The sequence below is a fragment of the Coptis chinensis genome, chromosome 2 (assembly GCF_015680905.1).
Source record: "Coptis chinensis isolate HL-2020 chromosome 2, ASM1568090v1, whole genome shotgun sequence".
NCBI lineage: Eukaryota > Viridiplantae > Streptophyta > Magnoliopsida > Ranunculales > Ranunculaceae > Coptis > Coptis chinensis.
Genome location: NC_141457.1, coordinates 477825 through 490530, shown reverse-complemented (window position 1 = coordinate 490530; position 12706 = coordinate 477825). Strand labels below are relative to the sequence as shown.

At 36.6% G+C, this 12706-nt stretch overlaps 2 protein-coding genes and 1 long non-coding RNA gene across 10 annotated transcripts in view; 2 read left to right on the top strand and 1 right to left on the bottom strand.

Moving 5' to 3' along the window:
* The first annotated feature begins 5199 nt into the window (after window positions 1-5199).
* On the top strand, window positions 5200-6335 carry LOC147514241 (uncharacterized). The gene is made up of 3 exons (XM_086581343.1): window positions 5200-5805; window positions 5891-6086; window positions 6205-6335. The coding sequence occupies exons 1-3, from the start codon at window positions 5200-5202 to the stop codon at window positions 6333-6335; spliced, it is 933 nt and encodes a 310-aa protein (XP_086437469.1).
* A 328-nt stretch (window positions 6336-6663) lies between these two features.
* LOC147514240 (uncharacterized) lies at window positions 6664-12621 on the bottom strand. Of its 8 annotated transcripts, none has more exons than XM_086581849.1 (4): window positions 12485-12621; window positions 11609-11727; window positions 11444-11504; window positions 6664-6993 (listed from the first exon to the last, which is right to left on the bottom strand). In XM_086581849.1, the coding sequence occupies exons 2-4, from the start codon at window positions 11641-11643 to the stop codon at window positions 6682-6684; spliced, it is 408 nt and encodes a 135-aa protein (XP_086437975.1). In that variant the 5' UTR covers window positions 11644-11727; window positions 12485-12621; the 3' UTR covers window positions 6664-6681. The 8 variants fall into 8 exon arrangements, 3 of the variants coding, with proteins under 3 accessions (XP_086437975.1, XP_086437969.1, XP_086437981.1); XM_086581843.1 differs by lacking the exon at window positions 12485-12621 and adding an exon at window positions 11989-12473 and having other exon boundaries at window positions 11609-11794; XR_015207338.1 differs by lacking the exon at window positions 6664-6993 and adding an exon at window positions 8177-10865 and having other exon boundaries at window positions 11625-11727.
* Window positions 12470-12706, top strand: part of LOC147514238 (uncharacterized) — a 12496-nt gene continuing 12259 nt past the window's right edge. Inside the window, exon 1 of the long non-coding RNA XR_015207354.1 lies at window positions 12470-12606. This is a non-coding gene — a long non-coding RNA (uncharacterized LOC147514238). The remainder of the gene's footprint in view (window positions 12607-12706) is intronic.

The following is a 12706-nucleotide window of genomic DNA, read 5'->3' as shown; positions in this document are numbered from 1 at the left end:
ATAATTTCTCATTCAAACCGTCTGGAGATACAAAATTATGAGAAATCAAATGATATATAATTTTTATTTTTTATTTTTTATCACTAGAAAAATAAAAATGCAGTGCATAAGGAAAATAAATGACATAGTCATTTATAAACCAAGGGAAATAAATAGCTACTGGGACTCCTCAGGGTTAGCAGAAGATGAACCAGGGTTTCTACGTCGTCAGCCACGACGAACTCCTGGGTGAGCTGACTGGTCTGGAATGTGGCCTAAAGACTGTAACAGTTGATCTTGGAATTGCTGCTGATTTGCCATCATCATTCTCTGGAAACGGCCTTGGCAATTACGCATTTCCTGCTGGAAGTCATTTTAGGAAGTAAGCATCTCTTCCTGACGAAGAAACATCCTGCGCATGCTAGTGTTCATGTGTCTCAAAGCTTCCATGGGAGTGCTGATTCGGCGCATGATATCCTCATTAAAATAGTTGGGTGGTGAAGGAGGAGGAGGAGGTACGTTATCACGCCCAATATCATCTCTAGATACTGGGTCCCAGTGATCCATAACACAAGTCTCGAAAATTCTAAAATTCTCGAAAGTCCTTGTTGGAATGAAAGGAGTAGTATAAATTTCATCAGTATCTAGAGGCTTAAGAACAAGGTTGGAAAACTCAGTTAGAAGAAGGAAAGAAAACAAGGACTTCTCTAGTATAAATATCTTGAAGACCCTATTCTCTCATACTCGTAAATTTTGATTATCCATTTCTATTTTCTTCTACACCATCACCTAAGCCCCACAATACCTAATAAATACCTCTAGCTCAATTAGGAGTAGGAAGGTGTGATAATAAGTAGTAGACGTGATTGATCGACCTCGGCTCCTCTGACTGTCATTGAGATGTGAGGAAACGTGTGCCCACTGCACACTGGAGTTAACGAAACTTGAGTGGTAAAAATTTGAGTGAATTTGTGTTTCGACACATACCTGTGAGAACCCATTTAGGTACGCTCTCCAAAGGATCTAGAAACGGCCCTGCTAGTACATTTCAATGTAAAAATCACTGTATGCATGATCATATGTAGATGCTTTAATTATTGAATGCATATTAACTTGAGTTTCAAAGAAATCAATCCTCGTTCCCTGCTAAGGAGATGTATGGATATCTGAGATTAATTTAAGAAACGAGTTTTTATCACTGAGTTGTTATAGTATAGTGGTGAGTATTCCCGCCTGTCACACGGGTGACCCGGGTTTGTTCCCCGGCAGCGGCGCCATTTTGATATTCACCTTTTGCTATGTTATATATTTGAATCTCTTCCTTGGTCAAAATGCGAAAACAAAGTATTTTCTTACTCACGATTTTCGTGTTCATATAGTTTTGAGTAGGGATTCGAACCAACCTAAATTCTAGGACAACTTACAACTTGGTTTTGCTCTTTAGAAACTAGTGAGTAAGTTTAGTTAAGGTTTCATTAATACTAACTATATACTTGGTTTCTTTTAATGCACAAAAAAAAAAAAAAAAACTTAAGTTATGTAAACATGCAATTAAAGCAAAAAAAAAAAAAAAAAAATTACTAAGACAAAAGTGGAGAGTTAATTTTCCTCATGTGAAGATAACCTCTATTATTTGATTTTTAGTAAGTGCATCTTAATCTTCCTAGGACTCTTAGACAAGTCCTAATAAAAACTAATTTTATCCCTAACGTATATGATTCATCTCTAAGATCATACATGATAGCATGTAGAACCAAAGCAATGACTTATCTCTAAGCTCATCACTTTGATTCCTAACTAGACTCTACACCAACTACCATTTTGGGATAGGATGTAGGTATAGTTGTTCTTCCTAAACAACTTACTAAATCCAATAACAAAGATTATTCCTCACATGAGTATCATTAACTCCCCACAAAGGGAAGTTTTAGCTCATGATCCTTGGGATAAAGGATTAAGTGTAGAATATAAATGTAAATGAGAGATAAAGAGAACAAATAGACTAAGAAACTATATATATCAACTCACTTGCGTGTAGAAGTGAGATTTATTTTCAAGAGGAACACAAAGTTTCCTCCATTAAAACTATTGCAAGCTTTTTGTTCAAAACTAAAAAAACTAAATAAAATATAAGCCTAAGGAACTAAAATAATGCATGATAAAGGAAAAAAAGTCAAGGGAGTAAATAGAGTGTCTCCCCCTTGTTTTGTTTTCTTCTTCATTTGAGAGAAATCTCATTTCCTCCCACGTGAAACACCAAACCACATTTACTTCCTTCTTAACCACACAATCCACAACAAAGTGACACTGCACCTATCTTTTTTCACTATTAACACCTAATCTCATCTAACTTTATTAACTATATGCAAGGTGCCAATTATTTGCACCTTTGTCTTGACCTGTATGATGACTCATCAAATCTTGCGGGCCCACATAGTGGGTCCACGTGCAGTTCAGTGGCGGTCCGGTCTTTTGGCAATTTTACAACTTCACCTTTATCGTAGAGTTCATCATACGATTGTCCGAGTAGCTCACTTGTGTCGATTCGAGTCCCGGTTCAAGAGGTGGGAGCTTCGAAGTTTGATGCTTCACAATGGATTTGTTAGAACTTCACATGGGTGATTCTCTAAATTCATATATACATCGTTCCCCGTGCTTTAACATAGGTTTAACCAATATTTTCATGTTTACTGCGAAGACCTGCAAAAGTACGAAAATATACTTATTTCATGATTATTAAACACATAATTAACCAAATTTATATGTCTCAATGGGGTTTAATATTACAGTTTTGGGTGTTTATCAGCTTGCACCACTTCAAATTTTGAGTCCAATTTTTAATTGATGTGGTAGGATCGAACCCTAATTGTTTAGAAGAAATTGGGGATTTTTTTTACTAATTCTTTAATTGGCACTGAATATTCTTTAATGGGAATATGGGCCCCTTAATTAATATATATGTTTGTCGGGTACCCTTGTTTGTCAATTGATGTCTGTCATTGCATATTTGCACTTAACTCTAACAAGTTGGTTCTTTTTGTTTATAGTAATCATGCAATTATATTATATAAAATGACTAAATTACTGTATATAATTGTGTTTATACATTATGTGATATTAAATTGTGTGAAATTATGTGAAATCATTAATTAAATTGTGTTATTTCCAGTGGTATGTATGGCTCGCGACTTATTAGGTGTAAGAAAGTTTGTTATCCATTATGGGGGATGTTGGGGGAAAACTGGAACTAGGATTTTGAAGATGTCTGACTATAAGGGTGGGAAGATAGAGAAATGGGAGTTAAATGGGGATGAACTCTCTTTTATGGATCTAAACAAGGATGTGAACAAGTTGTTGGGTCTAGGGGTGAGCCCTTGTTCATTTGTTGATATTGCATGCTTGATTGGTGGTGATTTGTGTAAGATTAAAAGTGATCAAGTACTTATACATTTGTGGAATCTTATGAAACCTGGAAAAGACAATAAGTTTTATCTATTTCTGTCTTCTACAGCTGGTCCCCCTCCACAAGTTTCCCCTACCACTTTAACCCCACCATTATCTCCTCCAGCAACAACATAGAATCCTACCACTCTAACCCCACCATTATCTCCTCCAGCAACAACACAGAATCCTACCACTCTAACCCCACCATTATCTCCTCCAGCAACAACACAGAATCCTACCACTCCAACTACACCAAAACAGAAGGGGTTAAGCATAAGTGATGGGGTTATTAGGAGGTCGCCTAGGTTGAATCAAAGGCTGAGTCAATCCCTATCTCATATTCCCACTACACCCAAAGTTAATGTTGTGTATGATGAGGGTATACAGTCACAAATTGATGATGCCGTATCTGCAATTTCACAGAATATATCTGAATTTGTTGAAGTTGATATTGAAGAAGAAGAAGAATTTGAAAGTGGAGATGATGGGGGGGATGAATATGCATATAGTTCAAATTTTGGACTATTAATGAGTGAAGGTACTGGAGGAGATGAGAGTGACAACTTGGAAGAGAAATTTGTGACAAATGCTGAGGATAATGCAGAAGAGAATGGTGATGGTGACATGAGACCACCACCTACTGTGAATGCTGATGTAGACATTTCTATGTTGAGCAATAACATATTTGAAAAAGAAGAAATGGAAAAGGTTACAAAAGATCATGTAGACAGAATGGGTAACTTAGCCTTAATTCCTGGGATGACATGGCCTACAGTAGATGATTGCAGAATTTTTTTAAGAATCTAGTTATAAAAAACAAGTTTAGTTTCAAACCACAGAAAAATGACAGAACAAGGTACATACTGAAGTGTATAGATGCAGAGTGCAAGTGGAGGATCAATGCAACTGTTATTGCTGATGGGTACACTTTCTAGTTGAGGAAGTTTTGTGGTGAGCACATATGTCAGGCAAATGAGAAGGATATATACAAACAATGCACAGCTCCATGGGTTGCAAATGCCTTGGAAGATGAATTTAGGACACATCCCACTTACAGGCCTAAGGATATTCAATTCAAGCTGAAATCATGTCAAGACATGGTGTTCACATTTCTTATTGGACTGCCTAGTCTGCAAGAGTGAAAATTCTGGAAAATATCAATGGAAACTACGAGGAAGGGTATAGGTTACTGCCAGAGCTTTGTAAGCAAGTTCAGAACAAAAATCCTGGGACCATTGCAAGATGGTTCTGTACTAAGAATACAAGAGAGTTTGTAGGTGTGTGCATTGCCTTTAAGGCATCAATTGATGGGTGGTTGGAAAGGTGTAGACCAATTCTTGGTCTTGATGGTTCATTTTTAAAGGGAAAGTATGGTGGGTGTTGCTTGTCTGTTATTGGGCTTGATGCAATGAATGGCTTGTTCCCAATTAGCATATACATATGTCAAGGTGAAAGCAAAGCCAACTGGCAGATGTTGTTGAAACTTCTAAAACCTGACCTTGATCAGCACAGGGAAAAACTCACATTCATCTCAAACAGACAGAAAGGACTGATACCAGCTATGCATGCATACTTTCCAAACTCTAACCATAAGTAATATTTCCTTCATTGATTAAACTGATTCTAAGTGTAAGTAACATTTCTAATTAACATTTGTAACTAATATATTATTATGTCAACAGGTTTTGCTTCAGACATATGTTTAAAAATTTTAAGAAAGTGTTCAAAGGTGATATGTGAGAGAAACTTGCATGGGATGCAGCCAGAAAGTACATAATGGCTTCATTTACAGAGAAAATTGGTGATATAGTGAAGACAGATCAAAAGGCAGCTGATTGGTTAGATTCAGAAGAAAGAAGTTGTTGGACTAGAGCTTACTTTGACCACACCTGTAAGTGTGATGAAATGACCAATAATTTCTCTGAGTCATTTAATTCCTGGATTCTAAAAATGAGAGACAAGCTCTTAGTGCAGTTTGTAGACATGTACAATCTTTCTCTTGTGAAACTCATGTATGATAGGATGATGGTGTCTAGGGAGTTGGGTGATTATGATGTTATAGTTCCAACAGTTCTTCATATTATCAAGAAGAGAGAAGCTAAGTATAAGAATTATAAAGTTTCTGGGGTGTCAGACCATATCAATTTAGTTCAAAACACAAAAAATAAGAAACATTATTGTGTAGATTTGGAGAAGAAAACATGTGAGTGCATTGTCTGGAAGATGTCAGGAGTTCCTTGTGTGCATGCAATATGTGTGATCAGACAAAGAAGAGATAAATGGAGCAAGTATTGTAGTAAATACTTTACAGCAAAGGCATTCAAGTCAACTTATTTTACTCACATACATCCTATTGCCAATCAGGAAGATTGGGAGATAATTGTAAGTGTTCTGTTTTTTTCTTTTTTTTTAAGTTCATAATTGTAAGTAAGTTCATTTGTTTGCTAACTTCATTTGCTTTTTCAAGATTGATCATGAAGATTTGGTAAACCCTCATGAATTTAAACCCCAAGTAGGAAGGCCCAAGAAGCAAAGAATTAGAGATGAAGATGAACCTCAAGCAACTAGTAAAGTCTTAAGAAAATGTGGCAAATGTGGTGAGTTAAATCATAATACAAGGACATGTGATGCAAGGAAGAATGGAACTAGGCCAAAGAAGAGAGGTAAGAAAAGTGAACATAGTTTTTTGTATATTTGTCCCAACTTATTGGATTTTAACATTTTAATCATGTAACAGCTAAGAAAAGCATCATTCAAGATGAACTACAAGGCAATTTCCAGCAACTCCTCCAAGTGTGCAGCAGCAAGTTCCACCACAACAGCAGCAGGCTCCCCAAAATGTGCAGCAGCAGCAAAGGGCTAGATCCACAAGAAAGGGTTGGCTGAGCTGGTTTGAAGCATCAGGAGCTTAATTAAAACCAAGAGTCTTCAACTCCTCCACCATCACTTAGTCATACCTAATTGAATTGTGTTGTTGGTTAGTTTTTTGGTTTATGAAGTTACCAACTTGTTTTTAGCATTTTGGGCAAATGAATGGTTTAAGAAGTTCATGCAGACTTGGTATTTTGGAACAAATTTGTGGTGTTGGTTTGTTTTTTTTGTTTTTTTTTTTTGGACAAATGTGTTGGTTTATGAAGTTACCAACTTGTTTTTAGCATTTTGGGCAAATGAATGGTTTAAGAAGTTCTTGCAGACTTGGTATTTTGGAACAAATATGTAGTATTTTGCCGACTTAGATAAATGACAGCTTATTTCATTTCATTTCAATAAGAGATGTGCATCTAATAGTAGTTCAACAAGACATGTGCATTTTTTCTCACAGTTATCACACTCAATTACAAACGGAGCTTTGCTCTCTTCAGGGACCATGGGCTTGTTATCTTTGTAGAGATACTCAGCACCTTTGCAATCATCATACTCACACTTGAGAAGCATCACATCCACATTACCCTCATCATCACCTCCTTTAATAATTTCCATAATGTCATTACACCCAGGTTCTTTGCATCTACGATTCAAGTAAGGGCATGATGGTGCTTTATGCCCTTGTTGCTCACAAAGTTGACAAATCTGTAAAATAAAAATATCAAGTTTAAGTCCTACCTGCAAATGAGAAAATTAGGTTTAAGTCCTACTTTTCTGCCATTAAAGCATGAACATACCTTGGGAACCCTATAGACTTCCACATCAGCTCCACTCATTTGTAATTTGTTATACTTTCTTCAAGTACCGACTTGCACGCAGATTGTGAGAAGGATGTTGAAGAAGAAGGGTTATGGAGAAGAAGTGTGTTGGGGAAGAAAGGTCATGAAAAATGATGGTGTTTATAGGTGAATAAGGAAAGTGACAATTCCCAACGGCTATTTGTGAGCTCAAAATACACGTGACTCACGTGACTGCCCATGGGTATTTTGGGTATCAAAAATATTGAATCCTGACATCATACAAAAAGGGGAAAATATAAACAGATTGCTCACGGCCAAACTGGTCCACAAACGGAACTAGGGTCAATCCCTAAATATACATTATTTAGTCCTTAATGTCTAATTTCCTATTATCAGCTAGCACCAATACCTAAAAGACTCAAAAAAAAAAAAACAGCCCACCATCACTTTCGTTCTTCAAAAACCCAGACTTCCAAAAAAAAAATGAGGCCACAACTCAAAACCCCAAATCTTTACAAAAAAAAAAAAAAAAAAAAGCGAGCGCACAACCCAAAATACTGAAAAAACACCTTAATTTGGTGCCGAAACGTTTGATCTCAAAATTGATTATCAAGAACTTACGAGTTCTATATGTTCAATCCAACAAGTTTAGCACAATTGTATTAGAACTCAAGAATATGGGTTTTAGTCCTTCAATTAAGGTGGTCGCTCGTGGATTACATATGCCTGTGGGGATAAAGAAGCCTATATATATGGGACTTGAAATTGGAGGCTTATATGAGTTTTGGCTGGTAAGAAGAAGTTATTTCCATGTTCAAGAAGCTCTGTTATGGAGGTTTCGGTGAAGAAGTTCAATTTAGCACTAGATTTCTTTTTGAATATCCTGAATTGGACTAGAGATGATTTTGCCTGGAATGGAGGAACGTGATTTTTATTAATCTAAGCTTTGAAAAGAGAGTTTTTCCAAGATGCTATCTTCTTCAAATGCTGATCTCAAAGGGTCTACTAAGTTAAAATAGTAGTGGTCAGGCATTAAGAGTCGCAGAAGATGTGTTTTTGGCAAAGTATGTGATCAAGTTTCAGCACGAGGAACCCAAAACTCTTTGAGTACCAAATTAAGACGTGAAAGTCTGAAAGAAAATGATTGTAATTGGATAAGCAATGAAGGAAGTGATGCTAATCTACTATTTATGTGTCATTATTTTTGTTATACAAAGTCTTGTATTTGTACTGATTATATGTTATGGTTTTGTATGAGGTACTTCAGCTTTCAATATCATGAGGTTTCAAGTTTTAAGTGAATGTAGTAACGTTATTGATTGTTCATACCTCAACAACATGAGAAATTATCAATGAGAATACTTATTGGACTATAAACAATCATTGTTCATACTTGAAACCTATTGGACAATGATTATTAGCATCTATTTGTTCATACCCCTATTGGACTATGAACAATGATTGTTAGCATCTCTTTGTTCATACTCCTATTAGACTATGAACAATGATTGTTCAAACTGAACAATCATTATTCATACCCGTATTGGACTATGGACAATCATTGTTCATACCTCAACGACATGAGAAATCATCAATGAGAACACATATTGAACTATACCCATATTGGATTATGAACAATGATTGTTCATTGTTCATAGTTCAATAATGATTGTTTATACCTCAACAATATTGGACCATACCCAATAATGGACTATGAACAATGATTGTTTATACATACCTCAACAATATAAACAATGATTGTTCGTACCCATATTGGACTATGAACAATCATTGTGTATATCCATATTAGACTATGAACAATGATTGTTTATACCTTAACAACATGAGGAATGATCAATGAGAATACCTATTGGCCTATGAACAATCATTATTCATACCTCAACAATATGAGGAATGATCAGTGATAACACATATTGGACTATGAAGAATCATTGTTCATATTGAACAACTGATGTTCATGCTCCTATTGGATTATAAACGATAATTGTTAATACCTCAACAACATGAGGAATGATCAGTGAGAACACCTATTAGACTATAAACTTCGTTTGGAACTTCTTTTGATTCTGGCTTGGGCTTGGCATTGGTGGCCTGGTGACTATCCCCTCTCAGCAACAATTATGTAGGAGTACCCCAACAGGAAGACCCCATGGTGCATTCATTGCTGCAGTGTTTGCTTTGTAGGTACTACATATTGAAAATTGATCACATTACACACCTGATTTCCTGTTTGATTAACGTTAAAATTTTAGAGGATCTCGGTGGATTTGAACCACCATCACCTTTGGATATCTCCAAAGTGCTCGTCCATTTGAGCTAAAGATCCACTTACTTAGTAGATGTATTCATTGTTAGAATTAGAATTAGGATTTCCAGTGGAGCATTAATGTTTGTTTAACAAAATAAATATAAAGAAAACGATCGACCCCCTGACAAATCAGTAAAAACTTGATAGGAATCACTTACAAACGACATTTTATCGAGCACCTTTTGAAAGCTTGAATTTGAAAAACGTTTGGACTGGAGAGCACCTATACTGTGTGTGTATACTCAAAAGATATTGCAAAAAACATGTCTATATATTGCAAAAAACATGTCTATATGGCTCATAAATGACATGAAGCGGAAGAGCATGAGGCATGAGCATCTTACCTATATAAAGATAATGAGGAACTACGTCTGACCTGATTCAAGTCCCCCCCAGAGAGAAAGAACTTGATACGTAGGCAGTTCATCCATACGAACTCGGTCAAACTCAATCAACCAATCCATCCCCCCCAAATTACCTACTCCAATAAGATTAGACGAAACATAACCTTTACATTGGCGCCGTCTGTAGATCGAATTTCTTGAAAATTCATCTACTCAAAATTTTCATTACTTCCAACCATCTTCTTAGAATCGCTAATTTTCAAACTCACAAAGCATGGAAAACCTCCAAGATCAATTGAAGATTATGGCTACCTATATGGAAGCCATGAACGGTAGCATCACCCAGCTCCGACAGGAAAACGCCGCTCTCAAAACCCAGATCAAGTCCCAAAACCCGAACGGAGTTACCGCTGAGGACGGGATCAATGAAGTCAACCAGCAGATCAACATCCTCTCCCAGCAGATCGAACAGAACATTGGGAAGAAGGACGCCACTCAAGTCGTCCATAGGATGTTGAAGACGTACCGAGCATCACCTTTCACGCTCGAGGCACTCAATAAACCCTCCCCCCATGATTTCATTCAGCCTCGGTTCGCAATGTACGATGGCAGCACGTGCCCTGGTTAGCACGTAGCTCACTACATTCAGAGTCTTGCACTCTATAGTTTAGTGAATTTCAACAATTGAGAGGCTGTATTGTTAGCATTTTTTATAGGTGAAATGCAGGTACGTTTGACCGTGACACATTTGTGCCTTTAAATCCGTCGGCATCAGACTTAATTGAGGATGTCTAGCAAGATGCTGTTGTAACCAGATGTTACCATTTACATCTAGCACTCCGTGTCTCCACCATCATTTACATTAGAAGATACCTAATTCCAACTCAAAATTGTTGTGTTCTGTGAAAAGTATACTTTACCAATTTCGTTATTTTCACTACTGTCCAACCGATCGAAATCAAACAATTCCTCGTCAATCTGGCACCCCTGCATCCTCTCCTGATAATTTCAATGCTCCATGTTCAAGCCGAAGCAAAGGTTTATATTCAGTAGTCATAACACAAGGATCATATAGGCTTCGTATCTCTGTCGGACTATCTCATTCTGCACAATACAAGTTGATTGAGCAAGCATAACATGCAATTCTACAATTGCAATTCCAAACTTCAAAACTTAAACAATCACTCAATGCAGTATATATTCTGAAAAGTTACGAGTAACAATTTTGCAGGGTTTGTAAAACAAAAAATTCTCTAGCAAATAGTCAACCGGATATCAGAATTTCATACATCTCCAAGATAAGTCATATGTTCCCAAAATTGAAAACTGGAAACCACTTTTTAACGGACAAGACATCTGTGCCTCACGTCAATAAAAGACGGAAACACAGAGAGAAAGAGACTACGGCCTTCATTTATTTCGGCCCTTTTTCTCACACATACATGTGTATAAGATACTAGAGTTTACATCGCCTTTGGGCACCGAAACTGTACAGCAAATAGAAAGAACTTTACAGGATGAAGCAAGAAATTGCTTCCAGAATCTGGAATGGCAGGACTGATGTAACTTTTATATTGGGATTTAGATTAGTATATTAGGATAATATCATAAAAATGAGACAGACACTGTATCCAAGAGAAAAATTCAGAGCTAAAAATATAATTTCACAGAGATGAGCCCACCTTATTGTGTCTTGACGACTGCTCAACCTGCCAAAATTTTGGGCTTCTGATAGCATGCCACCTGCTTAAGGAAATAGTGAAAATTAACATAGTCAATCAAGGGTCGATATGAAATTTAACTACACTAGTTACGGTTCACAAAGTGCAGACAAGATTCAAGTACACCCAGAAGGTGCAGGACCTGAATTCCCAAACAGCATCCTATGCACAGCAACTGAAGCAGCAGCTGACTATGGAATACTCTCCGATTCATAATTATTAGTCATCCGAGACCATGTGGAGCCCTGAAAGTGAGATAGGAAGCCACAGTACAAGCATTATCTATTGCTTCGTCACTTAAAAAATCTAGAACTGCAAAAGAAGAATCAGAGGAAGCTACAGATTAGTAAATCTTTAATCATGGTAATATAAAAAAACACAATTATGACTTGTTAATTACATGCTCTAGTATCAGTAGATTTTAATACTTGTAGACATAAATAGTGTACTAATTTGTAGAAAAGAGTCGAGTTTCTAGATGGTTAAGCAAAAAGATAATAAATTACAGGAAGATATGATCTCATCACCGAATCAAGAATACAGGATTGTGGTCATTAGCTTTAATATAACCTTACTCTAGGCCATGAAAGGGCCTTTAAAGAACTGAAGAGTGAGATTACAAATATAATACACATCTGGCCAGATTAAATAAGGCTTGAATTCAAAACAGTGCCCCTATAATTGCTTCTACATACTCCTACAGTCCCAACATCATACACTATATAGAAGCAGACAGAAGAGACCGGAATTCCTTTGAAAGGGATGCATCACAACAACATCAAAATGTCAACAACAAAGAATTCTCAATTCATCAAAATGATACATTGAATCTGCCTCAATTCTAAAATGAAATGTTGAGACTTATGCATCCATGGTTCAAATTGTAGATTTTACTGTCTTTTGGTTCATGGAATGCAAATTCGTGGAAAGTGCACCAGACAACATTAATTTGGTATTATCTACAAGAAAATAGGAAAAGGATAAAAAGAAAGACGCATTTACCTGCCCAGAGCTCTGTAGGTCACCACTCTCTAGCTGATATGTCAAGCTGAAACAGTGTTGGAAGACTGTGTGCGATGTGTCCATCTCTCACCACGGCAAATCCACTCTATCCTAGATTAAAGGTGTATAGACTGTGATTACAACCTCTGATCTTACTCCTCTCTCTCCTCTTTTTCCTTTCTTTTCTTCTCCTTCTCTTTCTCTTTTGTATCTTCTCTCTCT

Coding starts and splice junctions, on each gene's coding strand:
- LOC147514241 (XM_086581343.1), top strand. CDS start 5,200: ATGGCTTCATTTACAGAGAAAATTGGTGATATAGTGAAGACAGATCAA. Junction 5,806..5,890: donor AGGAAGATTGGGAGATAATT/GTAAGTGTTCTG, acceptor TGCTTTTTCAAG/ATTGATCATGAAGATTTGGT. Junction 6,087..6,204: donor AACTAGGCCAAAGAAGAGAG/GTAAGAAAAGTG, acceptor GGCAATTTCCAG/CAACTCCTCCAAGTGTGCAG.
- LOC147514240 (XM_086581849.1), bottom strand. CDS start 11,643: ATGCTGTTTGGGAATTCAGGTCCTGCACCTTCTGG. Junction 11,505..11,608: donor TCAGGTCCTGCACCTTCTGG/GTGTACTTGAAT, acceptor TTCCTTAAGCAG/GTGGCATGCTATCAGAAGCC. Junction 6,994..11,443: donor AGTCGTCAAGACACAATAAG/GTGGGCTCATCT, acceptor TTTATTTTACAG/ATTTGTCAACTTTGTGAGCA.